Raw genomic sequence first — 12,616 nt, 5'->3', positions numbered from 1 at the left:
TAAAGAATGGATTGATTTAACTTTTGTTTCTTTGAGGTTGAATGATGCTTTATAATTTAATTGGCCATTTGTACTTTTTATGAGCTAATGTTCTTGCCCTTTGCCTAATGTCATATTGATATGTTTCTCTTGATTAATAAGTCCCAGTACAGTATATCTGTATAATATTGCTCATGCTATGATGTAAAGTATGAATGAAAAATGGTAGCAGCCTACCTTAGGATACATCTTATCTCTCTTTTTAGCCCTGAAATCACATGAATCTGTGGGTAGAGATTCACTTGATAGCCCTGGAAACCCCTCTCAGCCCAAGGACCATGAGTAACGAGACACTAGTAACAGAGTTTATCCTGCAGGGCTTTTCGGAGCACCCAGAATACCATGTGCTCTTATTCAGCTGTTTCCTCTCCCTCTACTCTGTGGCCCTCACAGGTAATATCCTCATCATTTTGGCCATCACCTTCAACCCTGGGCTCCATACCCCCATGTACTTTTTTCTCTTCAACTTGGCTACTATGGATATTATCTGCACCTCTTCCATCATGCCCAAAGCACTGGAGGGTCTGATATCAGAGGAGAGCTCTATCTCTTATGGGGCCTGCATGGCCCAGCTCTATTTTCTCACATGGGCTGCATCCTCCGAGCTGCTCCTCCTCACGGTCATGGCCTATGACCGGTATGCAGCCATCTGCCACCCTCTGCACTACAGCACGACAATGAGCATGGCATTCTGCAGTAAGCTGGCCACAGGTGTATGGGTGCTTTGTGCCTTCAACACAGCCATCCACACTGGGCTGATGCTGCGGTTAAATTTCTGTGGCCCCAACGTCATTACCCATTTTTTCTGTGAGGTCCCTCCTCTGTTGCTTCTCTCCTGTAGCTCCACCTATGTGAACAGCATCATGATTGTCCTGGCTGATGCCTTTTATGGCATATTGAACTTCCTGATGACCATTGTGTCATATGGCTTTATTATCTCTAGCATCCTAAAAATGCGGACTGCAGAGGGGAAGAAAAAAGCTTTTTCCACTTGCTCTTCTCACCTCATTGTCGTGTGTATGTATTATACTGCTGTCTTCTATGCCTACATAAGCCCTGTCTCCAGCTATAGTCCAGGGAAGAGCAAGTTGGCTGGTGTACTGTACACCATATTGAGCCCTACACTCAACCCCCTCATCTATACTTTGAGAAACAAGGAGGTCAAGGCAGCCCTCAGGAAGCTTTTCTCCTTCTCCAGAAATTAACTTCTATCTGCTGAAGCTTTTGCTAGAGATTGCATGTGGAAATCCATAGCGGTTTCAGAGATTCTCCAGTGAATAAGGCTTTGAAAACTACCACTAATAATTAAGTGTGATTATTAATAGATTTTCAATGTGACCTGAAAAGCAATTATTGTTATTCACTTTGGTTTCTTGTAATGTTTATATTTTCTATGTTTTGTAATGGATTTGAAAAAAATACTTAAATGAGTATTGAGTGATTAATAGTGTATTACTCATTTGACAAAACAAAACTCATTTGATCTATATTCTTAGAAAATTAGTAATTCAGTTAAGGATATACCAGTACCCATGATGGTGAATATAAAAAGAAAAAGCATAAGGAGCGTTGCATTTCAGGGTGTGGTGTAGATGTACAGAGAATACATGTGTAGTGTGAAAAAAGCCCTGCACTGGTCAGGGAGAAGATCTGGGTTCAAATTCAGACTCTTCCAGAGCACTCAACCTACTTCAGCTGTAGTTTCCTTCTGAATGTAATGAGGAAAATAAATCAACTTAGAGGTACTGTCAAGATTGAACAAGAGAACTGAAGACAATGATACCAAGTGCTGTATAAATTTAAGATATTACTGTTGGTGAGTGATCATTGAGGACAGGAGCAGCCAAGAAAATCTGGATGTCACAGCTCCTCACCCTGGCCTGGCTCAGGGTAGTGTTTGTGGTGGCTAGCTGGAAAGGATAGATGGAGGTTAAGATGATGAGACCACACAGAAAGGGGCTGCTGGGGAGAGGTAGATTCAACTCTCTAAAAATGACCTAGTGAGGAGCCGCACTGGGATGGGTAAATGAGAAGCCATTCTGGTGATTTCTGATATAGAGTAGAACCTGCTTGTCTCAGGAAGCCTCAGGCTCATGAGTGAGATTAGCCCTGCTCAGGAAAGGCCAAATGGAGTTCCTAATAGATGGATCATTTACCTTTCCTTAGTGGATTCTCTCTGTTTCCAAGAGCCTGTCATTTTTCAGTCCCCAAACTTTTTTCCTGCTCTTCAAATGCAAACAGGTCCATTTTAGTTTTTAGATCACTTCCCTATTCAGTGGAGCCCTTGTCAGGTTCTATTCCTGTGAGATCTATGTGAGTATCCCATCTTTCTCTCTGTGATCTCTAGGTCCAAGTGGAGCATCCCTCCCTGACAGAGTGCCATCTTGCTTGGAGTTTGTCTTCTCTATAACAGATGCATTCATTTCCTTCAGCAGACTTGACACTTGAGACTTTTTTTGTGGCTCTGTTTGCAGGAACAAGCATCAATTTGCCTTTCTTAGTTGAGACAGAGATGACATGCTCTTGCTTCCCTATATGTTATCTGTTAAAATTAGTCCTTGTGATTTAGTGCAGACAAACTCATGACTCCACAGGCATCCAGTAGGCAGCATTTTCTATGACTGGCTGACTATAACTTCACATTATCAATTCTTTGAAGAGCCACAGAGAGGAACTGCTAGAAATCCCAATTTACCCATTTCTCTGCTTTTTGTTTTTGTTTATGTCTATTAGTCAAGGAAGGTTCATACTTTCTTCAAATGTTTCCCCAACCACAAGCTCTTACCCTTTTGGCCTCCCTGACTCAAGCAGATCTTCTGTAAGTGTTCCACCAGATGAGTACACCAGCACCAACAGGCAGATAATAAGGGGTCTGGATGATGGAGATAAGATATGGGCCTGTAGTGCATCCAGCTTGTCCTCCATGAAGGTTGCTTTATGAACGGAAGTCTTAGCCACATTCCTGTCCTTTGGCTCCAATGAGGTGGTTGTATTCTTGTATTTTATATTGACTTTCCTTTTTCTTCAGTTTAGGAATTGATCCTTGGGTGTGACTACACCAGAGTTTATCAACGTTGACATTGTTAACATTTGGGCTAGATTATTGCAGGAGCTTTCCTGTGCATCATAGTAAATTTAGCAGTCTCTAACAACTAGGCCTCTAACAACTAGGTGCCAGTAGAATCACTCCAGACAAGAATGTCTCTAGACATTACCAAATATCCTTGGGACTGAAGAAAGAGCAAAATCATCTCTGGATGAGAACCACTGAGCTACAGCCAACCAGCATCTCTCACTTTTGGAATTTGTGCACTGCTATGCCACTTTCACCACTGACTACTGCCTCCAGCTAACATGAAAGCTTTTGTATGTCAGGTCTAGGACTAAGTACTGCCACAATTCATCTCTGGTTTTCCAGTAACTCTATAAAAGGCTAGGTGATATATCCAAGTTACACAATGAGTGGGATTTATGATTTCAACTAAAGCTCCATGAATCCAGAGCTTATGCACTTACCCACCAAAGTATATTAGAGCCTGTCATGGACTCCACCTTCTGGCACTGTCCATGATTGAGACAAAGGGCTTTGTTAACAAGCTGCTGCAGCTCCTATCCAACCTGACCAGTGGGTCTGGAAGAGCAATCTGTTTGAAAGCGTTTTGAAAGGTAGCAACTGGCCTCAGCAGAACACAAATTTACATACTAATAACTTCTTTCAGAGCTACTAAACTGGTACAGTGATATCTGTCACTTACTTAACAGAGATGAGAGACTTGAGCCATTTCTCCAGACGTGGAGTTCTTAGAGGTCCATCTGGCAGGGGAAGCCATTTATTACAAAGAAAGGGATTCATAAGATTGCAGAAGCCCATCACATTTAATTTTCCACTGCATGAAGCAGATTCTTATCTCTTAAATTTAATTGAAGAGCCTCCTTTCTTGAAGAAAGGAGATTGGAGGGGTTACTTTTCATCAAAAGCCATCAAAATTTGGCCTGTCTCATCTGGTAGGAACAGAGTCCAGAGGCAGGACTAGTCCTTAGTTCTTCACCACCAATTAGAATGAGCCCAGTTAGCCTTCTTAGATGAGAGCTCTACCCATTAGCTAGGCACCATAGCTGGGTCATGTTGGCAGCTCAGCGAGAGAGTGTACCTGGCATTCTCTAGGAAAACATGAGATGAAGAGAGGGTCTGAGCTTTTGAGTTTTGAGGACAGTGTTTCCTTACATTGACCCAATGCCAGATTTGAGGACCAATTCATGATTAGTTTTTGCTTTGTCCTTTGGGAGGGCAGTAAGCAAGCCTCAGGCCTTTTGTGGGCTGGGATTTCTTACATCTGAGTCTGAATCTATTGGTGGTATGATACTGAGTTGATCTGCTGTTGTGTACTCCCACATGCTGCCTTTTCCACCTTCAACACTTGTACTCATGCTATAATAGACTTATGAGAAGAATGAGACCCATTAGAATACTTCATTTTTCTGAATTATAAACTAATCATGGTGATTATGTAGCACCATAAATGTGTGCTTACTAAAACAAAACTGTCATCTCTGTTTCCTGTATTGAAGTGGAAAAACTCAAAGTCCAAATTATAATCCAACCTCCACTCAGATTCCTTGTGATGCCAATTAATCTACCTAGCATAACTTCTGTGTGGGTCTACATGCCAGGAAATACACCACATTCTCCTGCTTCCCTCTGTGCTTGGATAGCTGCTTGAGCTAGTCTAGATGGGGAGGTTTTGAGTTGTTTGGACAGAAACTAGCTCATTATTAATCTATTGTCTCTCAGCTCCAACCCCAGCTCTGGAATTCTGGGCCTGGAGTTCTGCGAATCATAAATTAATCTTTGCAGATGGATTTCTGTTAGTCTCTGCTCAGACGAGACCCTAGAGAAAGATAGAAACACTAGAGGCAGAAGAGACTTGTTCTGTTTCACTTGCTTCCTGCTTCTGTCAGCATTGCCCTAATGCTGTGTCATTAACTTTGCAGCAGTGATTCGGTCCAATGACAGCAGCTGGCTGCAGTTCTCACACTTGCAGGAGCAGCCTCATTAGCTCCATAGAGACACTGGCATGTGTCAACAAATGTTGCCTACTCAGAGGCTTGAATCCCAGCTCAGTAGGAGCTCTCTCCTCCAAGGTTCCAAGGAAGCAGCACTCACTGAGCAGTGCCTATTCCTCAAAGTCCTGAGTCCTAGCTCTGTGGAGTCTCTCCACACTACAGGAAGACCAAGCTACCCAGAAAGCACACTCCCATCAGAGGTCTCTCATCCAGCTCAGTGGACCTCCTTCTCTGGGGTTCTCAGTTACAGCAGCATTAAGCTCTGTCTTGGTTCCCCTAGTCCTAGGAGGTGAAGCTTCCTTCTGAATATGCTGTTTCTGTATCACCTCAGTGTTTGCTTTATGCCCTTATGGCCCTCCAAAACTTGTTTCACCAGTTCCTATATTAAATCTTCTCTGTGAAGTTGTGTAATATGGTTTCTGTTTCCCACTTAGACATTGGTTGATGTAGGCCTCCCTTCAGTGGGTGTTAATGTTGCTGCTGCTGTTGTTATGGTCTCCAGCAGGAGTGCTTCAGGCTCTGATAAATCTAAGCCCTACTCAAGTACATCAATCTCTGTCTCAGACACTTGACAGCAGGTCAAGGGCCAGAACACATTCTGGTCCAGGAGCAAGGAACAAGGTGATATTTATTATAAAAGTTAAGAGTTCTTTCAGGCTTCTTCTTCCAGATCTCAGGATCCTTTTTAAAAAGAGGTCAACAGGGATCCCTGGGTGGCGCAGCGGTTTGGCGCCTGCCTTTGGCCCAGGGCGCAATCCTGGAGACCCGGGATCGAATCCCACATCAGGCTCCCAGTGCATGGAGCCTGCTTCTCCCTCCGCCTGTGTCTCTGCCTCTCTCTCTCTCTCTGTGACTATCATAAATAAATAAAAAATTAAAAAAAAAAAGAGGTCAACATGTTCCTCATTGCACAACTGGGCTGGAAAAGAATCTCTCTGAATGCTCTAGAGAACTTTTTCTCCTGACCCGATTCGTGGTCTCAGAGCAGTGCTTTTATCTTTATTATCTCATCTGGGGATGCATGTCCTTGCTTTTTTTGGTACACTTACCACAGGGGGTAGGGAAAAGGCCTTTATCTCTTCTTCAATCAGAGGTAATTATTTTGGTGTCTTGCTATGTGCATTTTTAGAAGTCCTTTGTGCATTCAAGTCTCCTCCTCATCCTTTCTGGAGGTCTTTCTTAGATCTTGGGATCCAGTTACATGATTACATGTCAATGACCTTAGTTCTTTGGCTAAAGACTGAGGGCCACTGTTATCATATTGCTGGAGGCTAGTTATAGATTTGAAAGGATTTAGAGATTATAATGCAATGTGTATAAACAAAATGAAAATAAGATCAGCTTTTAGGCTATTAATTGGATCAGTATATGTTATAAAACATACATAATTTACTCTTCAAATATATTTTTTTCTGCTGGTATGACTATTTGGCTAGGAACAACCATATCATTATCTCAGTTTTAACTATCTTCTTATAGACTTCCATTCCTTCCTACCCTCTTATCACAAATTATACTGTCCTTATCAATTTCTGCAATACCTCCTGAGGATACAGCAATGAGCAAGATGGGTAAATATTGTCTTACCATGTAGCCAGGAAGGTAGTTTAATAAATAATGAAAACAAAATGTCATCAGGGGTGAAGCATAAACACAGCAAGGGAGCTTCATCTATAGGCCTCCTATAACAAGTGCCATTTAAGCTGAGATCTAAAGGATAAGCAGGAACTAGAAGGGCTACTTTTGAGTGAGAATGGAGAAAGGAGAGACTATTCTTGGCTTAGATTCTGGCAAAAGTATGGAGCAAGAGTGTTTGTGGCACATAAGAATGGTTGATTCATCTATCTACTCCAGAAACCAATATTGTACTATATATCAAATACCTATAATTCTCCTTTTTGTGGGGTCTTTGTCTGGTTTTGGAATTAAGGTGATGCTGGCCTCATAGAACGAATTTGGAAGTACTCCATCTCTTTCTATCTTTCCAAACAGCTTTAGTAGAATAGGTATGGTTTCTTCTTTAAACGTTTGATAGAATTCCCCAAGGAAGCCATCTGGCCCTGGACTTTTGTGTCTTGGGAGGTTTTTGATGACTGCTTCAATTTCCTCCCTGGTTATTGGCCTCTTCAGGTTTTCTATTTCTTCCTGTTCCAGTTTTGGTAGTTTGTGGTTTTCCAGAAATGCGTCCATTTCTTCTAGATTGCCTAATTCATTGGCGTATAGCTGTTCATAATATGTTTTTAAAATCATTTGTATTTCCTTGGTGTTGGTAGTGCTCTCTCCTTTCTCATTCATGATTTTATTAATCTGAGTCTTCTCTCTCTTCTTTTTAATAAGGCTGGCTGATGGTTTATCTATCTTATTAATTCCTTCAAAGAACCAACTCCTGGTTTTGTTGATCTGTTCCACAGTTCTTCTGGTCTCGATTTCGTTGAGTTCTGCTCGAATCTTTATTAACTCTCTTCTTCTGCTGGGTGTAGGATCTATTTGCTGTTTCTTCTCTAGCTCCTTTGGGTGTGAGGTTAGCTTGTGTATTTGAGTTCTTTCCAGTTTTTGGATGGATGCTTGTATTGCGATGTATTTCCCCCTCAGGACTGCTTTTGCTGCATCCCAAAGATTTTGAACAGTTGTATCTTCATTCTCATTAGTTTCCATGAATCTTTTTAATTTCCTGGTTGACCCTTTCATCTTTTAGCAGGATGGTCCTTAACCTCCACTTGTTTGAAATCCTTCCAAACTTCTTGTGATTTAGTTCTAATTTTAAGGCATTATGGTCTGAGAATATGCAGGGAACAATCCCATTTATTTGGTATTGGTTCAGACCTGATTTGTGATCCAGTATGTGGTCTATTCTGGAGAAAGTTCCATGTGCACTTGAGAAGAATGTGTATTCAGTTGCGTTTGGATGTAAAGTTCTGTAAATATCTGTGAAATCTATCTGGTCCAGTGTATCATTTAAAGCTCTTGTTTCTTTGGAGATGTTGTGCTTAGAAGACCTATTGAGTGTAGAAAGTGCTAGATATATCAAATACCTAAAATTTAAATTAAAATAAATATTTTTGAAAAAAAGAAGTATTGGTCCTAATCTGGACCAATGGTGGGGTAGCCTGGGTGTCTCAGCAGTTTAGCACTGCCTTCAGCCCAGGGCCTGATCCTGAAGACCCAGGATCGAGTCCCACATCGGGCTCCTTTGAATGGAGTCTGTTTCTCCCTCTGCCTGTGCCTCTCTCCCTCTCTCTCTCTCTCTCATAAATAAATAAATAAAATCTTTAAAATAAAAAAAATGGTCAGAGTTGACCAAGATGATAACATAGGAGGCTCCTGAACTTCCTTCCTCCCTCAGATGCACTGAAAGTTCAGCCACACATAGTACAATATTCTCTGAAAGAAATCCAGAAACTAGTTTAGGAACTCCTACATATCAAACAAATGAGAAAGTACCCACAGCAAAATGGGTAAAAAAGCTAAGATATACTCTCACCATAAACATTCCCTGTCTCCAGCACAGCACCATTACATGTAGGAGGGAACCTCCAACTTCCAGTTTATTTCTGAGGAATAAAGGATTTGGACAACATTTAATAGCCCAATTTATAAGACTTGCACCCAAGGAATGAGATCCAAAACCTATCTCTGAGAGCCAGTGAAGCTTGCGTCCATGAGACTTATAACACTATAACAAAAAAAGAAGCAGTTCTTAACAGCATATAAGCAGTTGCTGTGGCTATTCCCCTAGGTCCCAGTGCAGATGAAACAGACAAAAAGGCCAATCTTCCAGTCTTTTTGTTTTGTTTTGTTTTATATATGGAAATATGTTTTCTTATGATAAAAGCACACAATTTGTTTTTATTGAAGTTCAATTTTCCAAATTATAGTATAACATCCAGTGCTCATCCCATTAAGTGCCCTCTACAGTGTCTGTCACCCAGTCACCCCAAACCCCTGCCCACCTCCCCTTCCAACCCTTTGTTCATTTCCCAGAGTTAGGAGTCTCTCATGGTTTGTCTCCCTCTCTAATTTTTCCCATTCAATTCCCCTCCTTTCCCTTATAATCACTTTCACTATTTCTTATATTCCCTGTATAAGTGAAACCATATGATGATTGTCCTTCTCCAACTGACTTACTTCACTCAGCATAATATTCTCCAATTCCATCCATGTTGAAGCAAATGATGGGTATTTGTCCTTTCTGACAGATGAGTAACATTCTATATACATTACATCTTCTTTATCCATTCATCTGTCAAAGGACATCATGGCTCCTTCACAGTTTGGCTATTGTGAACATTGCTGCTATAAACATTGGGGTGCAGATGTCCTGGTGTTTCACTGCATATGTATCTTTGGGGGGGCACACAATTTGAGTTATTACTACTATGTAAACAGAATTTGGTTTTCTATATGACTGAAGTCCTCATTCAACCTCCCACTGATGCAATATTAACATATACATACCTAAATTGTCCTGTAATTAATTTAGATATTGGTTCTATATATCCGCAGAATGTAAAATGTATAACAGAGATAATTTCCTGACATTGTTAAAGTTATAACATTTCCCAGCTAAGCCATCAACTAAGACTTAATAAGTCTTTAGATAAGTGGCTGAATTCACCTAAAAGGCTATAACATGAATCACAGCTTATTTGAAGGGTAGTGTCAGGTATCCTTCTTCAGTGGGAGTTCTCCTTACAGTAGTCTACATAGTCACCCAGGAGCTATTATCTTTGGCTCCATACGATGACATCTCAGGTAGAAGGAGACAAGATCTATATGTTGGAATATACTTGGCTTAAAAGCCCCATGTCCCACAAAGGCCAATATCTCTTTAGTGTCTTTTCAAAGTGCAACCTGGAACTTTAAATTTACCCTACTTAGGAATAGGGTTGTTACAGATGTAATTAGTTAAGATGAGTAAGGTGGGTCCTTACTCCAAAATTCTTGGTGTCCTTCTAAGAAGAAGACCAGACATGCAGACATTGAGACATGTAGAATAGACCAGACCAAGAGAGAGAGAAAGACATTGGAGTGTGCCAAAGACTGCCATCTACCACCACAAGCTCTAAAAGGGAAGGAAGGATCTTTGAGCTTTCAGAGAAAACATGTCTCTAATGACAACAGCTTGATTTCAAACTTCTAGCACCTAGGACTATGAGAAAATAAACTACTGTTGCTTTAAGCCCCCAGTTAATGGCAATTTGTTGTCATTCCTTGCAAACTAGTAGAGTTGACTTCTAAGGTAAGGGAAGCCTCAAATTATGGCATCTCATCAGGTATTAGTTCTTCATATGTAATAGAAGTCAACTGTTTATGGATCACAATTGGCTTTTCATATTTATGAGATCCAGGGGAACAGAACTAGAAAGTAAACACAAAGTCAAATTAACATGCAGAAGAGGCAAGGACTTTGATAATCCTTTACCCACAAACAGGGAAGTATTTGCTAATTTAAACACAAATTGCTCTCATCCTCTTTTACATTTAGAGGAATTAAAGCCTCACAATTACCATGGCAATGGTAATTTCCACCCGTGGCAATGTTGTTTACTAACACCCCACTTCAGCAGCTTGCAAGGACAAATATATCTTTTACTAATGCACAGGTTTGTAGATTAGCTGGGATTTGATGGGATATGATGGCCATGGCTCTGGCTGAAGATTAGCTCTAGATGTGCTGCACATGTCTTCTCATTCAGGAATATGTGGCCAATTGGTTGATGATCTGATTATAGCAACTTGATGTAGTACAAGAAACTAAGCCAAACCAAACAAATCCATTTAAAGCCTTGGCTTGTATCATGTTTACTAAGATTCTACTAGTGGAGTCCAGTATCGGTGAGATTAGTAAACATACTCAGCCTACTCTAGAGACAAGTACTGCAATGTCACATGGCAAAGGGCATGGATATGTAATTATTACTGGAAAGAAGTCAAGAATTGAGAACAGTATACTGATCACACTTCACAACCCTCTTTTGGTTTTGAAAGGTGAATGCTACCTTGTATTTCCTCTCACTTTGCCCCAAATGAAACCCACGAAGCATAACTGGAAAAAAGATAATTATTTGTATAAGAATATAAGAGATTTCACAGAGGAAGACATAGACATGGCCAACAAGCACATGAGAAAATGCTCCACACCACTTGCCATCAGAGAAATACAAATCAAAACCACAATGAGGAGGAGGGGCCAGATGGCGGAAGAGTAGGGTCCCCAAGTCACCTGTCCCCACCAAATTACCTACATAACCTTCAAATCATCCTGAAAATCTACGAATTCGGCCTGATATTTAAAGAGGGAACAGCTGGAATGCAACAGTGAGAAGAGTTCGCGCTTCTATCAAGGTAAGAAGACGGGGGAAAAAAGAAATAAAGAAACAAAAGGCCTCCAAGGGGGAGGGGCCCCGCGAGAAGCCGGGCTGAGGCCTGGGCGAGTGTCCCCAGGACAGGAGAGCCCCGTCCCGGAGAAGCAGGAGCTGCACCAACCTTCCCGGGCCGAAAGGGGCCCGCAGGGAGTTAGAGCAGGACCCAGGAGGGCGGGGATGCCCTCGGGCTCCCTGGGACACTAACAGACACCTGCGACGCGCGTAGGAGAGTGCGCCGAGCTCCCTAAGAGCTGCAGCGCGCACGGCGGGACCCGGAGCAGCTCGGAGGGGCTCGGGCGGCGGCTCCACGGAGGGGGCTGCGAGGCGGGAGCGCGAATCCAACAGCGCAGGCCCCGGAGCACAGGGCGCCGGGACACAGCCCAGGATCCGGCCTCCCCCGGGACAGGCAGAGGCCGGGAGGGCCCAGGACAGCAAGGACGCTCCTGCCTGGAGCTGAGCAGATCAGCGGCCCCGCCCCGGAGCCTCCAGGCCCTGCAGACCAGAGCCCCGGAGTTACTGCGGGAGCTGACTCCAGGGCTCCAGAGCTGCCGCCGCCACTGGGGTTGTTCCTCCTGGGGCCTCACGGGGTAAACAACCCCACTGAGCCCTGCACCAGCCAGGGGCAGAGCAGCTCCCCCAAGTGCTAACACCTGAGAATCAGCACAGCAGGCCCCTCCCCCAGAAGACCAGCTAGACAGACCAGTTCCAGGGGAAGTCAAGGGACTTAAAGTGTACAGAATCAGAAGATACTCCCCTGTGGTGGGTTTTTTTTTTTTTTTTTTTTTGCGTTTTGATTTCTGTTTGCTTCCCGCCCCCCCCCTTTTCTTTTTCCTTTCTTTTTTTCTTTCTTTTTCTTCTCTTTTTTTCTTTTTTCTTCCTTTTTTCTTTTTTCTTTTTCTCTTTTCTTTCCTTCTTTCTCTCCTCTCTTTTTCTCCTTTTCCCCAATACAACTTGTTTTTGGCCACTCTGCACTGAGCAAAATGACTAGAAGGAAACCTCACCTCAAAAGAAAGAATCAGAAACAGTCCTCTCTCCCACAGTTACAAAATTTGGATTACAATTCAATGTCAGAAAGCCAATTCCGAAGCACTATTATAAAGCTACTGGTGGCTCTAGAAAAAAAGCATAAAGGACTCAAGAGACTTCAT

The 12,616-nt window shown here is 42.4% G+C and overlaps 1 protein-coding gene across 1 annotated transcript; it reads left to right on the top strand.

Moving 5' to 3' along the window:
* The first annotated feature begins 257 nt into the window (after positions 1 to 257).
* On the top strand, positions 258 to 1,244 carry OR13A1 (olfactory receptor family 13 subfamily A member 1). Its single transcript, XM_025995550.2, has one exon. The coding sequence runs from the start codon at positions 258 to 260 to the stop codon at positions 1,242 to 1,244; it is 987 nt and encodes a 328-aa protein (XP_025851335.1).
* Positions 1,245 to 12,616: the final 11,372 nt, after the last annotated feature.

The sequence above is a fragment of the Vulpes vulpes genome, chromosome 15 (assembly GCF_048418805.1).
Source record: "Vulpes vulpes isolate BD-2025 chromosome 15, VulVul3, whole genome shotgun sequence".
Lineage (NCBI taxonomy): Eukaryota > Metazoa > Chordata > Mammalia > Carnivora > Canidae > Vulpes > Vulpes vulpes.
This window is presented reverse-complemented; position numbering and strand designations above follow the sequence as displayed.